The following is a 22166-nucleotide window of genomic DNA, read 5'->3' on the forward strand; positions in this document are numbered from 1 at the left end:
ATAGAAATGATAATCTGTTGGTCACTCTAATGCTAAAACTCCAAATAGTGTGCTGAGGACTGACAGAACAGGAGGGTATGGTAACAATACATGACCAAAATAAGAAAAAAAATTGCAACTCTACTCGAAATAATCTTATAAAAATAGAGGAGAAATGTCTTCCCTTCTTTATTAAAAAAACTAAATGGTAAGAATGACATCAGAGCTTTATTTTGGAAGTGGTGACAGGAAACCATATATTTGGTATTGTGCCTGGCTTGACTGCAGTTGCTGTTGAGTGCTGGAGCTTTGTCAGTGTTGACAGAGGGGCAGCATGAGACACTTCTCTGCTCGGGAAATGCAAGCATGGGGATATTTGGAGGAAAAGTCAGTTTGACAGCTCACTCACTGAGAAGGTAAGACAACACAAGTCTCTGCTTTTTTACAAAGCCTGGCTTCCAGGCATATTACTTATTATAATGGTGTTGTTGAATAAGGTTGTGTTACATTTATGATCACACATAAAACTCAGGATGCAATGCTGTTTAGCCTTCTTCAAAAAGAAAGGCAACTGTAGCTAGTGCAATGAAATACACAATTCAAAAATATATTTACTGTGGGAAGATTGTGATACACGTAAGTACAATGCAAATCGATTATTTTCTAAGTTATTCTCCATAGATAGACTATGATGCTATAGGACTGAGTTTATCATGAAGCTGCAGAGGAGGCAAACAGTTCTGGAGTATTCCACATGCACACCACTGTGTTTTTTCCTGCATGGGATAAAGTATATCACTTTGGACGAATGCAGGTTGAAGGAAGGTCACACCCTCAGCTGGATGCTTGCCTGCTTCTTCAGTTGCAAATGTTTAAATAGCGTGTGATTAGAAATAGAAACATAAGTAGAATAGAGTAGAATAAAATGGAGGCCTGCTGCGATCATATCTGAAGATATGACACACAGTAGATGGCTGATGAGTCCTTGGTCAACATAAGGTAGCTCATACAATGAGTTGGGGACAGTAAAGATGGACATTGCTGTGATGTGGTTATTTACTTTCAGGTCAAAGGGTTTCCTGTCTTTCGCCGAGACTCCCACGAGCTATAATCAGCTAGATAGTCGTTTTGTTTTTTAAACTGAGGTGTACCTGTTCTGTCCCTGCCAAGAAATGACTCGTGTATATTAACAACTGAGGGTTTTTGCGTTGAATCCACTCAAAACAATACCAAAGAAGCTAAAAGATTTCATCTCACAAGCTCGTCCACACTCAATGGAAACATAAACTTCTCCATTTGTCGTTGAGTCCGCTTTCTAAGCGTGAATGGAGAGGACAATGTGTGTAGAGCAGCGTGGAGGTGCAGACACTCAAATCCTCACGTCTACCTCCAACCTGGTCCCAGCAGGCTGCATGCACGGACTACTGCTTTCTTGTTTTCTTTGTGCATTTGCATTTCACCCAGATCATTTTCATTCGCTTTCACATGCACTTTAGCAATCACCAGTAAACTCTAGAGACTCACAGGAGTGGCTCTCTGTGGGGTAATAATTCCCTTTCCCTGATTCAAAAAGAAAAAGAGACCTATTTAATGCTTTCATGAATTGTTATGTTTAGTAGAGTGGCACTCACTGGTGTTTGTCAAATATGGTAAATGGTCTGTATTGATACTTCTCTGATCGTGATGACCAGTCACACGTACACCACTTTAAACATCACATACAATTTGGGGCACTTTCATTGTCTTGCCGAAGGACAACTTGGCAAGTGGAATGGGTGGGGGGGGGGTGAACCACCAACCCTCTGGTCAATGCTCGACCTCCTGAGCTAGACACACCATCCGATAGCATCACCTTAAATTTGCCTGGCAGCTTTTTATTTCACATGCAAAAAGTCTATTTCCATGTGTCTGTCTATGATTAGCACCATCTGAGCAGAGTGTCTTCAGGAATAGCCTCTGGCCCCTCTGTGCTATATGGTGTTGCCAAGTTGTAATCCTCACACCCAAGACATCGATCGCAGACCAGCCGCTCTTTGCTTGACTGATTCCCGTCTCGATGGTCTGACCGTGCGTCTGCCCGTGGGAAACGTTCACCTCTCCACCCCCCCCCCACACCCACCCCGGTGTCGCAGTGTGTCTTTGACTGGAACAGCCTGCTCTTGCCAGACAGCTATCAGTGTATTAATAGGTGTTTGGGCTGCGAGTTTGGTCCCAACCCCCAACTCACCCTTCAGTCCCCCCCCCACCCTGCCCCCTTTTCATATCACAAACAAGACACCCAACCTTCAAGTACCAGAAAAAAAAGAAGCTTGTTCTTATTTTAGTTTCTCTTGTAGATAAGTGTCATGTCAGAGTTGCATAATGTAAATAATATTATTGTAAATAATAGCCGCAGGGGTTGAAGTAAGAGTGACAAAGATTTTCACAAGAGTTTTGCTGAAGAAATAATGGGACCATAGGCATGAGACATAAAGCCACAACTCTCCTCACTTAGTAACTGGTATTCCTGAACACTTCCAACTCCTTCATTATGTTTATCTTATGCTATAAAAGTATAAGAATATGTGGACCTTCTTTGGTTGACATTTCAAGGAGAGTGGGACAGAGAAGGGAGCATGACATAGTTTGTTTACTCTCGGGGGGAAACTAAGGAAAGACCTCAGTGACCAATGAAACGAGAGGAACAAAGAATCAGCGCAGATGCTTTGTGTTGGTGGACGTGGTGTCAGCCTGACCGCATCTGAGAACTGCGTGTGCTGGCAGAGACCCACGTCAGCTGATAGGTGGTGGGAGACGTCTGAGGCGGACATGGTTATTGCTGTACTGGTGACGATTGGGGGGGGGTTATATATGTAGAAGAATAAAAATCATCCGGGTTCAAATTCCATGGCTGGTACAGACGAGTTTCATCCCTGCACAGTGGAGACGGACATCAGAACAAGGCGGTACATGTCTGTCTGATTGTCAACCTTCAGGGTTAAGCTTTTATACCATTACATGAAGGCAATTTGAAAAACAATAGATCGTGGGCGGGGCTAATCGAGGCGTCTGAATAGGGGAATATTACTCAGGAAGTCTTGAGCAGGCTCATTTACAATACAATATAATGTGCTCCAATCTTGAACACCTTCTGCCATCTCTGGCTAAATTCATACTTCCACGTCTCTACAATCTCTGGTCACACATGCATATCATGTCACCACTCACGTTCATCTGACTGTATGTGCTGGTGGACATAGGTTGCTCAAATAAAATGTCAAGAGCTGTATTATTGTAAAACGCTGAATTTAACTGCCCAACAGCTGTTAGCGAAAACCACAGGGTCAGCAACGTTTGTAATTGATTAGCCATGTTTTGTTCTACACTGGTAGCTGAGGCAAATGCAGGTTGTTTTTATGAAGAGGGTCATGTGATGGGAGCTTGACGAATCAGCCAAGGCTTCGTCAAAAATATCCAATAATCAAGTGGTTGAGAGTGTCTACATCATCGTTTACAAACATTTCCATTCCTGCCGTGTCTATAAACTCCTCTGTTTTAGCGACTCTAAAACTGAAGTACTGTGGAGTCCAGGCGTATCCGTAACCCAGTTGATGCGTTCTCAAACATTAATATAGATGTAGCCTCACAAAGTCCTGAAGAGGCTAATTTACAATAAAGTGTGGTCCAATCTTCCAGTGACCTGTTTGGTCAATCCGTTCAACAGCTCATGAAATCTCTGTCTGCATGAGGAGGGTTCTGGTCAATTGAATTCACAAGTACAACAATACATTATGAATTTTACACAGGTATCTGTGAATTAATGCAAAATAGTTTGATCTAGGTGCATTAGGAAAATATCAAGAGAAAGAGATAAAGTAAAATGATTTTCTTCTACATGTCTTAGCTGGACCATCCCGTCCGTGGACTCGGGCTCTATTCTCTAGTCTGACTGTCTGCGCAGCGTTTACGACCCTGGGGACATAAAAAATTCAAAATGTGAAAATAAAAAGACACCACATGGTTCAGTTTGAAGCTGGTGGAGCTATTCTTGGGTCCAGCTATGGGAAAATAACCAAGTCCATGATCATTCACACGGACAGCTCAGTTGTTTTACAGGATCAAACGGTGTTATGAGGCCACTTTCCACAAAACTTTAAGAGTGGGGTCAGAAGAAGTGCGCTTAGTCATAGCAGGAAACACAGACCCAGAACAAGTTGAGGGGTGCGCAATAAACATTTTATTCTCTGCAGATCAACTCATGTTACAAGCATCTCTGTCAAGCATCCAAAACATTTGTCCAGTGAAGGCTTGGTGCAGCTATTCTTCTCCAGTCACCCCCTGTCTGCTGGTTACCCTGTTTGACCTGGAACTGAACTTCTTTGTGTTCATTGCATAACCCAGTGTTGTGTGTGGCCTCTCATCAGTCTAGTTTCCAGCAGCAAGGCAGCTAATTTGAGTGGAAGGCCTCACTAGTGAAGGAAGTCAAACATCTAGAGAAGCCATTTATATTCAACTTAAATTCATCAACATGACTCAAAATGAACACAGATGTCATTCTGTCTGCTGGATGTGCTAATTAGCTGTGGTTAACCACGGTTACAACAAGAGCTTGTCAGCAGACTATCCCGCAGTCAGGCCCCCTGTTCATTGCTTGATTTGATTTATTTGAACTTTTCCTTTAAAATACTTAAACGCTTTTGAGAAAACCCCTGCCAGAGAGTATGCACTTCGGATTTTCACAATTCAGTGTGTTTTTGGCTACATGTTATTGAAGAGGGAGGATATCAGAAGATCAGACTGTCATCTGCGTTAAAATGACGAACCAACACTTTAGCCTTCAAACGATACATCATACACCCTATCTCGATATAAGCTTACTGAAACCTTTAACACAGTAGCCATCCTCACATAACTGGGATAGTTGTCTGTCTATTGGGCCTTGGCGGTGGTATGCGCCACTCTCTGTGTGTGTCTGAGCCCGAGTTCTGTGGTTTTGGTTCTTCTGCTGATTGTAATGGATTCCTGTTTTTTTTTAAATGAACCAGAGCAGAAATGAATAGTGAAACAGAATAAAATAGCAGCACCTAATAGGATGAATATTAATTGTAACTAACTAATATTATGAATAAGAGAACGTTATTTTATCCAGGCTTTTGATTTGATTGATTGGAATTTAATTTAATTTATTTATATTTGTATAATTATGTCTTTATTTACTTCCATTTATTCTTATATTTTTATATATGTATTTTTTTTTTTAATTATTTTATTTAATCTTATTTAAGTTATTTAATTTCTGCCTCTTTTTCTTTACCCTGAGTGTTTGATTGTGGGTTGGGGGTGTTCATAAACGTTTGTATGTTTTTATTTAAAACTCAATAAATATATTGTTAAAAAAAAAAAAAAATGACCAAGAGCAAAAAGAAAACCAGGTTTCTCTGATATGTTCGAAATGTCTTTGGGCTCATGAATGAATATATCTGAGGAAGTTACAAGCTGAGACTAACCAAGTGATACACAAAGAACCAAAGAGAGTAGCGAAACTATAAAGTGATATCTTCGATTCTCTTATGTTGAGAGTAATGTATGTTGAGGGTTTTCTTAAGCACTGTGTCAGTTCAGAAAAAATCAAAGGGATCAAATCTTCAGGATAATGCTGCCATGAAGCCAAATTGGAAAGAAAGTAGGTTCTACTTTTTCCTCAACATTTTAAGAGAGGCAATATTTGGCATTCCTTTGTATCCACCATACAGTTTATTTGTGTTATTATGTTGAACGCTGGACTGTATGATATGTTGATATGGATGTTTTAAAACTTCGCACTACAGATGAACGATGATGGCATCTGTATATTTGCATTGTAGAATCATTGGGAATTATTAAGAAATATTTTTGTAATTCCAATATAAATGCAAAGATGTTTGTGGTTTCATATGCTTTGATTTACTCAACTGTTTTGAGTAGATTTCAGTGTCAGTGAAAGTTGTAATTCGTGTCACTTCAGGTCACACAGCCAGCAGCACCATCAATGTGGCTAAAAATGGTTACAGCTTCTCAAATCAGAGACTTTTCCCATTTTCATCACGTCAACAATCTGTAAACATGAACGTCCTCACCTCCCAGTGACTTTATGTTATAAGGCCACGAGGATGTGAGCCGTGTCCCCCCACTATGAGAGTCCCCTCCACGTCCCTTTGTGTGTGTGCAACAATGGCTTATTTTTAACCTGGTGGCCTCTTTTAATGTGGAGAGGGGGGTGAGGGGAGGAAGTGGTTGCAGGACGACAGAGGAAGATAATACCGTCCTCCTCAGCCACCATCCTTCCTCTGCCTTCCCTCACACACACACACACACACACACACACACACACACACACACACACACACACACACACACACACACACACACACACACACACACACACACATGCATATTATTATTTATACAATATTTTCACATGTTCATATTTGTTAATTTCTTATTCTCTTTCTTACTGTGATTTGTGTGAATGCACCAACATTACTACCAGTTAATGTTGTTGTACTTTCCAACCACTTCCAGTGCACTCACTCTTTTCCTCACGTCTAAAAAATTGCAGCATGTTAGGAAGATAAATCATCGTCGCTCTGTGGTAAAAGTAATGGACCATCCGCTTGTATTCACAGTTGTGGTAAACATTTCCATGGTAACAGTGAGCTTCGGCAATCAGAGACGTCGCTATTAGACCTGAGGTTTGTGGGTTGTGTACTTCTCCTTCACAATGCCAATAAAAAAAGTTTACTCTGGCTTCTACAGAAACACGTTACACCGTTTCACAGTCTCATAGCTTGGATGATTACATTATTATGGCCGATAATCAAAATCTCTAGTCCGAAAATTAATTTGCATTGGTACTTCGGTTTAAGTAATGTTTCTGAACACAGCTTAATTCAACACTGATCATTTACATTGTAGCTTGTAGAGTTCAATTACATTGTTAAGTGGATATTCAGAAAATGTATCTGCAACAATTTTAATTATTTATTAATCATCAATTCCTGATCCAATATTTTTGAGCAGAAATGCCTAAATGATCTGGCTATAGCTTCCCACATGTGACTTTATGGTGGTGATAGATTTTCTTTGATAATAAACTCTGGGTTTTGAAAAAGCAACGTGAAGTCCCCCCCTTTGAATGAATATCAGCAGATGAGTTGATGATTAATTGTTATATTATGAGCTCTAGCCCTAGTTTGTGTGTCTACAGACTTGTTGCCGCACACAGTTCTTCTTTATCATATGTGAACTGTGTGAAAGAGACGGGAGGTTAAGCCACTGGTTTTTTTTTTGTCGGCCAACTCTGGAGTAATTGGCTGTGTGTTTTTGCTCCCTCCTCTCCCTGGTGCTGTGTGTTTCTGGTATTTTATCTTATCTCAGGCAAACACTCCCATCTGCAGCACAACACTCTGCGATCGTTCCTTTGAGTCATATTTATTTAAGTACTTTAAAGAACATTAATTATGATAGAAACGTATTTTTAGTTGTCGCCAGCAGCAGAAGATTTTTTCGGAAGGGGGGGGGGGGTTCATGCTTTTGTTCTGTTCTCACATATGCCAGTATGCTCCCATTTACTGCATTTGTTAAGACAAATGACCATTTCCCTGAAGTTAAGATCAATTTCAGAGCCTTAAGAAGTTAAGAACTGATCTAAAAGGGCTTCTTTTAGTTTTCTGCTGCTCATAAACAGTATTGGCCTCTGGGGTTGCAGCAATATCCTGTTTTACAGCTACAGGCCATTTCTTGCAGGGCGCAAAGGCCAATAAAAACCTCAATCTTGTGGAGGAAAACAACAATATTTGGGTTTCCCATCATCCCATCTGATGAGCAATGGCCTCATGAGAGCAATGACTCACTGTGAGATCCAAGGATGTGGGGTTAAAAATTAGGTAATTCTGTTCAAAGGTTGCACAGAAAACTTAGTCAGAAACATAAGATGGGATAAAAAATGAGTGAAGAGCTGTCGTCAAAGAATAATACATCAAGAAACCGTTTTTTCCAAAACAGTTATGTTCAAAAATCAGGAAGCAATGCAGTTTTGCTGCGTCTTACATTTCCCCCACACTGGAACGTTCCACTTTCCCCCCACCTACACATTTATAAATCGATTGTGCTGTGATTCTAAATGGAAAGTTACGGTTCCTTGGAAGTGATCCAAAGGCATTCTGGGAATTGTGGGAGAGCATAATTGATTTAGAGGTGTGAGAAAAAAAGGACATCGGTTGATCAGGAATCGATCAAATAACAGTAGAGTGGTGAAGCTTAAAAGTGGAAGGAGTTGAAAGTGTAGAACCCCCCCCCAGGCAACACTTCAGGATTGTTGTTGTTATGAGGTAACCAGTAGCCAGGAAAGCTTTTTCTAAGTTGTTCCCTGTTACCAGCAGGTGTGGTCTTTCTACTGTAAGTCTGATTATGTCACATTAAGTATAATGTGTATGTTATGTACAGGCCACTAGAAGACATATGTATCTTCCACGTCTCAGTAACACACATGCTCTAAGAAAACAGGAGTTTACTGAAAGCCTTCTGTTTTAATTTTTAACTTTTAGCTTATCGTGGAATCCTAATAAATTGGTTTTGCATGAATAACAAAGTTTAATGATTTAGAAGCTCGTCCATATTACCAATGACATTGAGTCATCCTGTGATCCTAAGACATCGTGGGAATTTTAGGATAAAAAAATGTGTGTTTCAATTTCCTCAGTAGACGTTTGTCTCAACTGAAATGTAAGGGCCCCCAAGGGCTTAGACTCAGACATATTCATATTCCTTCTTTCTGAGAACTGTACTACAACAACTTTGTGGCAAGCAACGTAAGCTCATGTTCAGCCCTGCCTTATGATGGTGGTTCTAATGAAGAATTGATTCCCTTTAGAGTGAGATGCAGTGGGGTAGGCTTTGGCTCCATACATATGTTTTCAAATGCTTCCACACTAGTACAAATTATAGTTTACGGTAGTACGGATGTAGCCTCAGTAAAGCTATATAACAAAGAAATATCCAGGATATGTCGAGCTTCGTACAGGCTCTTCCTCCTCCTTCCATTTAATGTTCTGTTATATTCTTTGTTAACTGTGTCTGAAAGTCCAGCTTCCTTCCCACAAACCTTTGTGAACTAGAAGTTTAGCCCAGTCACAGAAGGCTGTTTTGAATGTTTATACAGCTTGGCAGCATTTATAGTGAATTATTGTTTGCTTCCAAAACTAATAGATCAGTTCAAACCCTGTGATTGCTGTTTGTAAACTGTGATGTATGGGATTCATGAATATAAATGACACATTCATTACAGCCATCACTTACCTTGAGCATCGTGGTTGCCAACAACCGATGAGGATTTTTGGAGCTTGATACACATGTTAATATTTTTATGATCAAAGCTGCATGACCTTGTTGGGTCGTGTTGTTATGAGTCTCCTTCACATGGTGCACTCATGCTCAGTGTTCTTTCAACAGCTGTTAACAAGAGAACTACGCATTCCTCAGACCATCTAAACACCAAGCTGGAGAAAGAGTACACCATGAAAGGAATACACTGATATTGGAGGATTTATGCTAAGAGACAGAAGCTATGCTCGTTTGCACATGACTGGCTGCAATGTTTTTATATCTTATTATTATGAGAAAGGGAGGGATTCTTCATAGGCTCTAAGCAACTAAATATGGTGGTTTGCAAAGGAATAAACAGAAAATATAAGAGGAGTTACCAAACTTACATTCTCTTTAGTTCACAATGTGTTTGCTTATTGACAGCATAGTTGTAACTCTCACCAAATTAAAAACTATAAACAAATTTAAAACGTAATAATACAGGTATGTTTTCAGGTAGTGTCACGCGTTGGAATAGATGGACGGTCCCATCCCTTTCTAATGAACGCAACATCTCAAGAACACCTAACTGATTGGTCTAACTGATTGCATTTAGGTGGTCAAGGGTCAAAGTTCAAGGTCTTGATAGCCTGGCAAAACATGTTTTTTGGCCTTTTGAACATGATATCTCAAAACCGCCTTCAGCGAAATGCTTTAAATTTTGACCAACTGTCACTCGGATTCAAAGATGAACTGATTCGATTTCAATGGTCAATGGTCACAGTGATTTCATATTTTTGTAGGCACACAACTAGGGTGCGATTATAGGTTGTAAATAACTTATTCCATGGGTGTGGTGCATTTGAGTTCTTATGGTGAACTTTTAAGCAGGACATTGTCTGTGCGATTGAATCTAACCCAGGGCTACAGCGTGGCTCACGTGTGTGTTTAATAATTTCCAGACAACAGCTCCTTGTCAACAAACTAAAGAACAATGTTAAGGTGCTCGCAAAAGCTGTATATCCACTGGAATGAGAATATGCCTTTTACCTTTAAAGTAAACTTGACCACATCAGCACTATTCTCTAGGCTACAGAAGAAAGAGAGACACAACTTTCTTAAAGGTTGTTGACTTGTGAGCAATCTCAATAAAAGCCTGAATGGCTGGGAAGCTTAAGGGACACACATTGTCAACGTGTGATAGAGTGACTGTGATAAATGTTGACCTCTGATGGTGAAGGAAGAGAGAAAACAGAGGAGACAGAGATGTGCTCGATTGACCTTCCTTTAAACTCCTCTTTCCCTCAAGTACCACACAGAGAGAGATTGTCCGGACACAGAAACAGTCATAAATCAAAACACTGATGGAATCACAGACACGCATCCCCATGTGCATTTATGTCTAGTGCCCTTTCTCGATTAAGAGAGGTGATGACCCTGAAGAAAATACGGGGACAAATAGATGGCGGCAAAGGAAGTGACAAAGGCAACAGCCCTTCAGTTTGTATTGTTACCAGAGCAGAGAACCCAAACTACTTGGCTACAGTTCACAGATATATTGTAAGCAGTGCCTATTGGGGACAATGGCCCACACCGTGTAATGTCAACGTATTATAATACAAGAGTGAGTGTGTCCTTGGATTTACAATATCATGATTGTGAACAATGCACTGCTAGAGGCAACTGTGTACATAACAGATAGCAAGCCATTCTTTGTTTGGTTCTTCATAAATGGAATCGTAATTGCAAATGAATGTCTGTTTTTGGGCGATTGTGGGTCTCTGTGTTGTTTATCGTCAGAAACCCGGAAAGATGTCACATTATTGTGTAAATTACAAAAAGAGGGATACACCAAAGAATAGTTCCATGTTTTTGGAGATAAACACTTATTTGCCGCCAGAGCATAGTTTTGCACAAAGCCTGGAAATGGTGATACAATTGCCTGGGACTGTAAGATAAGATACCACTAATTAACATGTTACATTTGATTGTTTAATTCATACGAAAACAGCGTTGGTGCAACGATTTTTCAGCTTACAGGAGGTCATGCAATTTCTGAATAGATATAATAAACAAGTTACGACATGATAGTTTAAAACATTATATTATACAAGCCTGTTTTTTGTTATACTCATACAGAAGTTGTTTTCCCATTATGATAAATGGCTGCTGGCTGTAGGTTAATATTTGATGGTCAGACCTGAGAGTTAATTTTGTTCTGTAACTCTCCACGAGAAAACTTCAGAGTTAAAACTAAAAGAGCTCTCAGAGCTATACGTCCAAGGTGTGATTGCCATATTGCATTATGAGATACATTTATCTGGATGGGCCGCTAGAAGCTTCTGCTGGGGTCTGTCAGAGGGGAGCGTGCATGTTCTCCCTGGGTTCCCTCTAGGTACTCAGGTTTCCTCTCACAGTTCAGAGACATGCAGACTGGGGTTTGATTGGAGACTCTAAATCAACCAAGCGTGAATTTTTTTGTCTCCATATGTCAGCCTTGGACTTGTGACCCACACCAAATATCAGTTGGAATTGGGTCCAACTCCCCCTGCTCCCCTCTGAAGGATAAGCAGTACAGATAATCATGACCTGGATCCACACCCATTTGCATCTGGTCATCGTTCAATGTTAAAGAAAGCGGGAAGAAAAACCCTGGAACCTCCCCCCGAAAGCACATTCACTCCAAAAATAATGACACAGCAACAATCTATTTCCCGCAAATTTTGACTTTCCTCTAATAATTTTTTATCTACATGGTAATATTTACCATTTACCATCAAATGTTAAAAATAGAACACAGCAGGAGCGAGCACTATTAGCACCACATTGTGTTTCCGTGCATGTAAACGTTATGCAACTTAATGCTTCTCCAGTAGGTTAGGTCCACATAAATATTAAAATCTTGAACACTGAGAAGTTATTTACTGCAAATGTTTTAATAATTACCTTTGCGTCTTGTTTTGAATCAAAAGTGCTTATTTCTCTACAACCTTTGTACGTTGCTCCCTGTGAGCCTCACATCAAATCACTGAACTTTACAATAAATGAGGCTTAAATGCTCATGAAACATGATTAATTAAAATGTTCTCTTTCAGTTAAACTGGGCTGTGTCGTGTTTTTCCTTCCACCAGCTCATCAACAACAATGACATATTCAGTCGTACATTATACGTACATTAATACAAAAGTATTTATATGTTCGTAAAAATGTCTCGTATTACATACTAAACAAAGTAGTACCACAATCTTGGGATTGAAATGAATAAAATTCGTATTTTAATGGTAATAACCTATGCAAATTATCAGAACATTTTAATTTCATTTGCAGCTACAGCTAAATGAAAAAACACACCTGAAGTTGTTATATTGAGTTATGTTTGTTACGTTATGGTGGCTATGAGGTCCAATCATTAAAATACCTTTTCCTTCCTCTGGTCATGTTTATCCACTAAAGCGACATTTTTTGTTGCATTATTATTATTATTATTATTATTATTATTATTATTATTATTATTATTATTATTATTATTATTATTATACTTATTATTATTAATATTATCATTTTAATTATCATTATTATCATTATTATTGAGATTCTCTGCCACCATCACCTCTGTGTCCCCCTGTTATTATATATTTCTCTCAGCTTTTTTTGACTCATTGCAGAGTAAACACTAAAGGGAACTTGCTGCCCTTTCACCCAAAAACAATAATAAACACACATCTGTTTCTGTGACCCTGACTGGACAGTGTAGAGGAACGACTGCTGAAGCATGAACTTCCTGTCCTGATAGATGAGAAAAAATACACATACTGTAAATAAACACACACAGGCATTCTCACAAAAAACATGCAGTCACACACGCACAGTGAATCCAAATTACAAGTGTACATTGCACTATACACAGGATGCTTTGGTGACCAGATGCTATGACAGTAGAGAGCTCTTAATGCATCATGTTCCCAGATTCCTCTTCTAGAAGTGCAGTCACAGTAATGACACATGATTGCCCTGCGAACAAGCGTAAAAATGTCCTAATGCAGTGTTCTTGTTCCTTTTCCCTTTCAGAGACATGTGGAGGACTCTAACACTTTCCCTTATTGTGCTGTTGCTGGAAACAGAGGTGAGTAGCCCAGTCTATGTCTGTTGATGCTTTCCAAACATTTAGCATAGAAAATACAATATAATGTAAGTCAATGAAAGGCTTGGTCAAAAGCAAGTGTGTGGCTGGACTGTGTATGGTCATGTGCCAATTAACATATTGATAAACAGTGTTGTGCCAGTTTACACTTAACAAGAACTAAGTTCACAGTTCCAAAATGTAACTGATGTGATACTTTTTCATGATGTTGACACAGAGAATTGAACAAGCACTAAGTAAACTTCATGTACTGATCAGGTCCTGACACACACACATTTTCACTCACTCCTGGTATTTCATATGATGGCCCATACGATGAGGATTTAAAAAAAAAAAAATGTTCTTAAGTCTTTAGTTTGGTCCATATCCCATTGACTAACATGGAGGAGGCAGACCTTTACCAGAGTCTGCCACTAGCGATCAAGATGTTTTTTGCATCTTTTCGACCTGAAAGCTTCTGTCTACCACCTTTTGACTTTCTCTGAAAAGAGTAAAGCTGCAGAAAGAGGTGAGCCTCTCACTTAAAAGACAGCACTGGCGACTCTAATCGATAGAAAGTAGCAACGGTTTCAAATTTTTTCTTGCTCCTGCTAAAACCTGGTCAGCTGACCAATAGTGTAGCTTCAGGTAATCGTTCAAGACTCACATTGCTTGTGTGTGTACCAGAAGTTAGGGCAAAGGCATATATGCAAATGCAAATATCACCAGTCAAAATTCATTTGGGTTAGAAGCAAAGGTTTGGACTCGCCACTGCTACATTTGCATATGTGTGACCGTGACCTACACACAAATGATGCGTAGCTCGATGCAGCACTTTGCTTTGCGTTTGTTGTGACCACAGCATAACAGAAAAATATTAATTATTCCGTAGATAATTTTTTAATGGTGATATCAATAATACCCCATATCTGTATTTTTTCCCTACCCAGGTGTCCCAGTGTGAGGATGTTGGGTCTATGGCAGCCGATGAAACAGGGGTGCCTATACAGCAGGAGAATATTAGCGATATATCCACTGTTCTGGGAACGTCCCGATACCAGATCCTGGCTGCTCAGTATGAGTGTTACATGAAGATCATCTATGATCCACCACCTACTGAAAAAGGTGACAAGATTCTAGTCATTGATCTTATCATCATATTTTTTTGATGGCAGATTGCGTTTATTTTGTGGCTGGGTTGTAGTCCTGAAGCCCTTTAAATAACATTAACCAGGGTATCATTTACATGTATATCCTTTTTTCATTATACTGTAGCTGGATTCATTACATTACTCCAGATGGAGCTCTACTCTTGTGCTGGCATCCATTCAAATTATGAATCTAACAAATATTTTCACGTTTAGTCAATGATCTGCATGAGCCAGACACCAAGAATGTTATTACGAAGCCAGCCATATATGCCCGACTCAAAACAGAAGCAGCACCATGTTTGACAGGTTGATGGTGGAAGCTTTGTTGTGACCTGTACCTTTCATTTTCCACATATAGTGCAGGTGCCTACCTGTTGTAAACCTGTCTGTCACGTTCGGTTCTTTGGGTCTATATTGTTGCTCCGGAGTCTAAATCTGAATTATTACTTGTCATTAGTGAGTCCTCTTCAAACAGTTTTACAATATACTGTTACTCTTATTTTTTGCATGCTGAAGTGTTGTGTGCAGACGTTTTTTATAAACAGTCACTAGAGCAGAGCAGGGTTATAATACTGTGTGGTCATCCTACCTGGTTTATCTGCAATTAAGTTTTTAGTCAATGTTTTTCTTAAGATTAAATTAACTGAATTTGCTTCATTACAGTTCATATGTGTGCTTTATAAATATACATATGAATTGGAGTTTTTATGTTAAATGTCAGCGATCAGGTCAAAGGTCTGTTAAGAAAGTGACACAATCTTTAGACCCAAGTTCAGAACTTTTCAAAACAAAAGCTCACTTTTTCAACTCAAATCACACCAAATTCAACTCTGCACTCCCCACTGCCATTAGCAATATACAAGCCAAGAGTGAAGCTGATGAGATGAACATTTTGCAAGATATGTGTTTTACAAACAGAGAGAAAGACATTTGTGGAATTAGTAGGCGGAACGCGATTGGTTATTGTTTCAACAGTCCATAAAACTTGTAAAAAATACTTCCAGAGGAGTTAATAAAAGTGTTTACTGCATCAGTAAGGGCTATTAAAAAAGGCCCCGAACCAGACACATAGCTCAAAATGACGGTATCAATATATCTTTATCTATATCTCTCTAGGTCCAGTGTGTATGATTCAGGGGTTCTATTTGTAGAAAATTAATACAGTAACCATAATGATGTTCTCACTTCTGAATAATCACCTGCAACTAAAAATCGTTGTTTTTTTCTGTATAGTTACATGTACTGTATACAATCTTGACAATGCTTTTGTTGTCAATAAGTAAGCTTAGTGAGGAGAGGTCTTTTAACAACAGCAATATTACTGTGCTATTGATTTTTTACACCAAGTTTTTGTTTGTCAAAAGCGCAATCCCTTTGTGTTGCGGCAAGACTGCAATTCAACAACAATGCACCTGCCCACACCCCAACACAGCCATGGGTGCTCCGATGGGTGTTTGCATGGATGGAAAATGATTCAGCATTGTGCGTGCTGTATATTGGTGCCATGTGTAAGATAGGAGTCTGAATTAATCAAACAATTCTATACATATTTTTAAATAGCACATATGCAGATACATTTTTCATAGCATACAGATTTAAAAATATGAATAAGTGGTTTTGCTGTATATTAACATATTTTAGTATGTGGACACACTAAGAGAGAGATGGAGAGAGTGAGTCAGAGAGAGAGAGAGAGAGAGAGAGAGAGAGAGAGAGAGAGGGGGGGGAGAGAGAGAGGGAGAGAGAGAGAGAGAGAGAGAGAGAGGAAGTGAGTGTGAAAGAAAGGAAACTCACCCTTTGTCTCTCCAGCAGTGCCTCTTTACCCGCTCATACTTCACTGCCTTTGAAATGTTATTTTGTGCTCCATTTCCCAACATGGCACAGTGCAACCTGGTATGACCAGGTTTCCGTCTATTGTTGAACTTCTGTGTACAGGCTAGCTGAGGTAAGACACGTAGTTTCTGTAAGTGTAACACCGTTTATGTTGAATAGATAAGTTATGAGTAAGGCAGTTAATTCAAATTCTAAATGTTCCCTACCTAACATATGAGAGCACTGACTCATCCCACAGCTGTTAGTATTGAAGTGTTCAGTGATAATACATTTCAATAAACTTAAGTTTGGGCTTTTATATTATAATAAGATCTAAATCTATAGTTTCTTGATGTCTCTTCAGTATGCTGGATCAATCTTTTTTCAATCTTTAATTGAAGAGAGTCTTTAAGATAGCAGTTTTTATTTTTGCTGTTTTAAACAGTGACTGAAATGTCTTCGGACACCTATATGATGCCTTTTCTGCTTCAATTGTTTTAATTAAATAGAAGAGCTTTGTGCTCACAGAGATACTGTAGCCTCTGCTCTTAAACAGAGGAACAGCACCACCTACAGACATCTCGACTAAAAACCCAAGACAGAATTTGGAGCCTCACATGGATGGACACTTTGAATTTAGAGGATTAGACAGCAGTACTCTTTTGCATTCCTTTATTTCTACCTTTCCACCTGTTTGCAAATTCAATTGATAGAGCGGCTTTATATCAAAATACAAGAGTGGGAAAAATTGACCAAAAAATCCTTTAAACAGGGGGGAAACAAAACACATAAATCTCAGAGAGCCACATATGAGAGATCCCTCTCCCAGGACAGACAGAAGTGCACTAGATGTTGTGTGTAGCAGAGCGCAATAAACAAAATAACGCTATTTAAAACATTCACGATAAACAACAATGTCCAACATCAATGGAGAGGTGTATCAATGTTTAAACTATTTTATACATTAAAAAATGTCAGAGAGAAATGAAAGGAGCAGTAATGGCAATTGTAATGATAGAGGTATTGCCAATAAGTGTATTATAGGTGGGCAGGCATATTGTATATCTAAGCAATCTATTTGTACTCATAATCCACTATCATCTGAGACCATGATCTATGATCCACGTTGTGATGAAGAGGAAGAGGAGGAAACAGTAGCTCCACGTATCATATGTCCCCCGACAATCTAGACCTATAACAGCATAACTATTAAGGGCACAACCAGCTCTAACTAGAAGCTTTATCAAAAATGAAGGTTTGAAGCCTACTCTTGAATGTGGAGAGGGTGTCTGCCTCCTGAACTGAGATGATTCCACAGGAGAGGAGCTTGATCTCTGAATGTTCTGCCTCCTACTCTACTTTTAGAGACTTTAGGGATGAGTATTTAAATACGAATCAAAGAACTAATCCAAATAAAAGGTAACTCCTAGTTTCCTGTCATTTCCCCTGGAAACAAGGGATGCCATGCAGAGTAGCTATATCATTATATCTTCACTTTTAGCAAGCAGCATTTCATTAAAGGTTTCATTTAAAAAGCCAAGAAAGAACCGTAAATCTTCATTATTAGAAATTCTTGTTTGTGCTATAACAGTATATCTTTCAGTGTAACAGGCACAATATTACATACGTACATCTGTTGTGTCTAGTGTCAAGCTCTGCGTGCTAGACATCATGTTTGCACTGTTCTCTGTAGATACTTACTGTAACCGTACATGGGACGGCTGGCTGTGCTGGGGGGATTCAACTCCTGGGACCTCAATGCAGATGTGTCCTGCATACTTTCATGATTTTGACCCAGCTGGTGAGGCCTCAACACACATGCATGCATGCGTTCACACAGCAAACACATTTACAGTCCAGATGTTAAATATCCAGATAATGATCTTTTGGCTTTGCGCTGTTCAATTTGAAATAAAGTATAGGACTTCAAAGGGATAGTTCACTGAAAATTGTTTCACTATCAATTCACCACTATGCCGATGGAGGGTGGGTGAAGTGCTTGACTCCACAAAGCAATTCAGGAGTCTCAGGGATAAACAGTGTAAACACCTCTCTTGTCATATTTTGATTGCTTGTATGACAGGATCATCATGTTAATTATTTTGATCCTTGTGTTCCATAGAGAAAGTTTCCAAAGTCTGTAATCCTGACGGCCAGTGGTTCCATCATCCAGATAGCGACCGAGTCTGGAGTAACTACACTATGTGTCAGGCCCACACCAAAGACAAAGTCAAGGTAAAATACATTCAGGACATATACTGTGGCCAGGAGTCTTTCATTTGCACTGAACCTTATATAGTGTCAACAGTAGGGACTAATGACATATGTGGATTTCTGAGAGTCAGCAGAAACTCTGAAATTGAAGATTAGAATTCTGCACATTCTAATCTCTCCACCCAACCCCGCTTGATATCTGTGGAATTCAAAGATGAGTTCTGATCGTTCTAGTTTAAACTTACTATGAACATTTTTGATGTGGGTCTCTGGTTTTTGATCCAGTGTTATTTTCAATCCTCTTCTTGTCTATACAAACATTAATTTAAGGATTTGTTTCACGTCCTGTTTCAGGCCCTGTACACCAATACATCAGTAAGAATTGACATTGTAAAGACTTGTGTGGGCCCCTGGATGTTTAAAGAATCTCAGTTATTCACCATGAAACTTGGCCCAGGCTGATTATTTTCTTCAGTGTATCTAAATACGTGACCATTCAGGAGACACTTTTCCAAGTTTTCCAAAACAGTCTCTTTACAGATGTTTCCTTTGCGTCGTTCATACTGTCCCGACACTGTGCAAACATCTGGAACTTATACATTATATAACCATTCTAAAAGAGTTTTTATTTTCCCCTGCAGTTTGCCATCAGTCTCTACTACCTGGCCATGGTGGGTCATTGTTTGTCCATTGTCTCGCTGATTATATGTCTGATCATCTTCTCCTACTTCAAGTGAGTCAAGGGAAAGTTTCCTCCTGTCTTATCAGACTGAACACTGTTATAGTCTATCTGGATTGACTTACCTTTTTCTTTCATGTTTGTTACTCAGTGTGTGTTAGATGTTTAAACGAATATTTGTACATGTTTACATGGCAATAATATTTACCTTTTTATCATATATATCATAGATGACCTATAAATATCAAAGTCACCTGGTATGGTCAGTGTTCCGAATAATATGATGAGTGAGTTTTATGCCACATGTACTGTACAACACTGCAATACTAAGGTTTGCATGAGTGATTGTGATGAAATATTTGATGTAATTCCTCATGCATCAATATTTCTACATGTTATCAATAAACTTTCCATTAGACAGATTAAAATAATAGTGTTATTTAATTTGATATGTGAAAACAATCATAGAATAATAATGTAAGCATTTAAAAAAATAAAATTAATTTAAGTGAATAATGACTCCTTGTCTCTCTCTTGATCTTATAGGAGTCTCAGCTGCCAGAGAATCTCGCTCCACAAGAACATGTTCCTCTCCTTCATCTTGAACTCCATTGTCACCATAATGTGGCTCTCAGTCACCTCAACCAACAACGAAACCATAAACACCAGCGACTCCGTGAGACACTGTGTTATATTTCATCTCATTTTACCAATCAATTTAAGTTAACTTGCCAATGTTAAAAATGTCCTGCACTTAATTTAGGGGTGTGGTCAGTATAATTTTAGTCTCAATGGATTTGAATCTGCCTCTACTGCATCGGGATACATTTGATTCCCTCTCCTGTCCGTCAGGTGAGCTGTAAGGTCCTGGCTGTGCTCACTCAGTATGCATCTACTTCCAATTACTTCTGGATGCTGTGTCAGGGCATCTACCTCCACACACTCATCATAGTGGCCGTGTTTGTCGGGGAACAGCAGCTCTTCTGGTACTACGTGCTGGGATGGGGTGAGTCCGGATGGATTGGACAGTTCAATGCCACCTCCCGCTTCTTGTGGCGTTTCAGTGTGATCTGCCTTCATCTTGTGGTCGTGATGGGACAAAATGTCACAAGGGCCTTGATGGCCGGTATATTTAAATAATATCTTCAGAGACACATTATTGTGCATGAAGGTATGCTGGCCGCAGCTTACACTGATTATTACAATACAATGATCAGGTCAATTTGAAGTAAATACATGAATTTCTTTTGCAGCTGCATCACGGAAATCACTCTGATGATGATTCTCACAAAAAATCCTAAAATTGCACTTGCACTACTTTCACAATGGAAGTAGTGGAAGGTTTACTGTTTTTTATCCTCAATGGATAGAGTCTTCAATATAAAAAATTATGTAGAACATAACTGTAGTTCTAAATACACCAGGATATATGAAAGCAGCTACAGTGGTTGCCCATATCTTTTTATATTGTTCCAGTATTGTACTTGTACAGCACATTTCTCACATGTCACCTTTATTTCTAACTCCCTGCTGTTGCTGGAAACCTTGGGCTATCTAGAACTGAAAATGTTTGCAGTATATACACTGCCATCTAGTGTTGGTGTTGTCATTTGGAGTTTGCTGAGCTAGGGTAAATATGTCCTGACTCCAGCCCTAAATAAAAGGTGGACAACATGTGTTCACTCTTTCTACACTCGTGATGTCAGTAGTGATTTTTAAGGTTATATATTAAGGTCCCACTTATACAAGCATCCGACCTAAAGTCAGTCTCAGCTATCAATCATGACAGTTTTTATTTGAAATAACTGATTAAAACCATAACTTATAAGAAACATCAACATAAAATATCTTAAATATAGAAACCATCTAAGAGAAAAATCTATTTGACCTTTACTTTGCCTTTTAAATTGGTCCCATCAACTAACATGGAGGAGACAAGTTTTTTAACTTATATTGCAGCCAGCCAGCGGACAATCCAGATGTTTTGGCTTTTATTTTTGGAGCTGTCATGTCACCCACGCATATTTACCATTGGCCATTTTAAGGTAGTAGCCATTAACTTAGCTTATCTTTGCACCAAACACATTATATCTTGTTTATTTGTATGAAATCCAAAGTAAAACCACAAGTCAAGGATTTTACCCTTCAGAATAAATAAACAAGATACAATATGTTAATCTGCGATCTTTTGCGCTGATGTGGCGTTTGTTCAGACAGTCTGTCTAGCTGATCCTTGTCACCACTCTCTTCTTGTTCCTGAAGAGAGAAATGAGTGAAATTGATCTTCTCATCTAGCTGCTTGCTAGAAAGTCAATTAAACAAAGTTAACAAAAACATTTGATATTTCCGTCTGTGTTTCTCTTCTTTATCCTCAGGTTTTCCCATCGTTCCTGCAGCAACATATGCCGTGGCTCGTGGACTCTACTTTAACGACAAGTAAGATGTTGCTATCAAGATAATTATCTGTATGTATGTCGGTAATAAACATCCAGATTGTCAAGGTAACCTCCTGTAAAATAACTACAGACTAGGGTTTCTCTTCCTCCTCCTCTTTCCTTTGTCCTTCTTTTACTCTGGTCACTCTCAGGCCGAGAAGGTATTGAGAGATATTGATTTGCCTCATCAAGTGGAATTTCTGTGAGCCCTGTGTTGGCTGAGTCTAGGACTAATGATGACGGATTCAGGCTTTCACTAAGCCCCTTGGTCTTTTTATATCACTGTACATGAGAATACTCACATTAATGGTGTCAGGAGTTTCAGAACCTGCTCTCTGTGTTTCCTTCAGGTGTTGGATCAGCGCACACACTCATTTGCTCTACATCATCCATGGGCCCATTCAATCTGCACTGTTTGTATGTAATCAATAAAATTATAATTTATGTATGTGTAT

General features: G+C 39.1%; 1 protein-coding gene across 1 annotated transcript in view; it reads left to right on the forward strand.

Moving 5' to 3' along the window:
• Positions 1–290: 290 nt before the first annotated feature.
• Positions 291–22166, forward strand: part of calcrl2 (calcitonin receptor-like 2) — a 28525-nt gene continuing 6649 nt past the window's right edge. The window contains exons 1-10 of the mRNA XM_061074384.1: positions 291–395; positions 13369–13423; positions 14371–14545; positions 18077–18184; positions 18506–18618; positions 19239–19330; positions 19823–19952; positions 20129–20282; positions 21652–21712; positions 22062–22128. Coding sequence (XP_060930367.1) covers positions 346–395; positions 13369–13423; positions 14371–14545; positions 18077–18184; positions 18506–18618; positions 19239–19330; positions 19823–19952; positions 20129–20282; positions 21652–21712; positions 22062–22128 — 1005 coding nt within the window. The 5' untranslated portion in view covers positions 291–345. The remainder of the gene's footprint in view (positions 396–13368; positions 13424–14370; positions 14546–18076; positions 18185–18505; positions 18619–19238; positions 19331–19822; positions 19953–20128; positions 20283–21651; positions 21713–22061; positions 22129–22166) is intronic.

The sequence above is a fragment of the Limanda limanda genome, chromosome 7, assembly GCF_963576545.1.
Source record: "Limanda limanda chromosome 7, fLimLim1.1, whole genome shotgun sequence".
In the NCBI taxonomy this organism is placed as follows: domain Eukaryota; kingdom Metazoa; phylum Chordata; class Actinopteri; order Pleuronectiformes; family Pleuronectidae; genus Limanda; species Limanda limanda.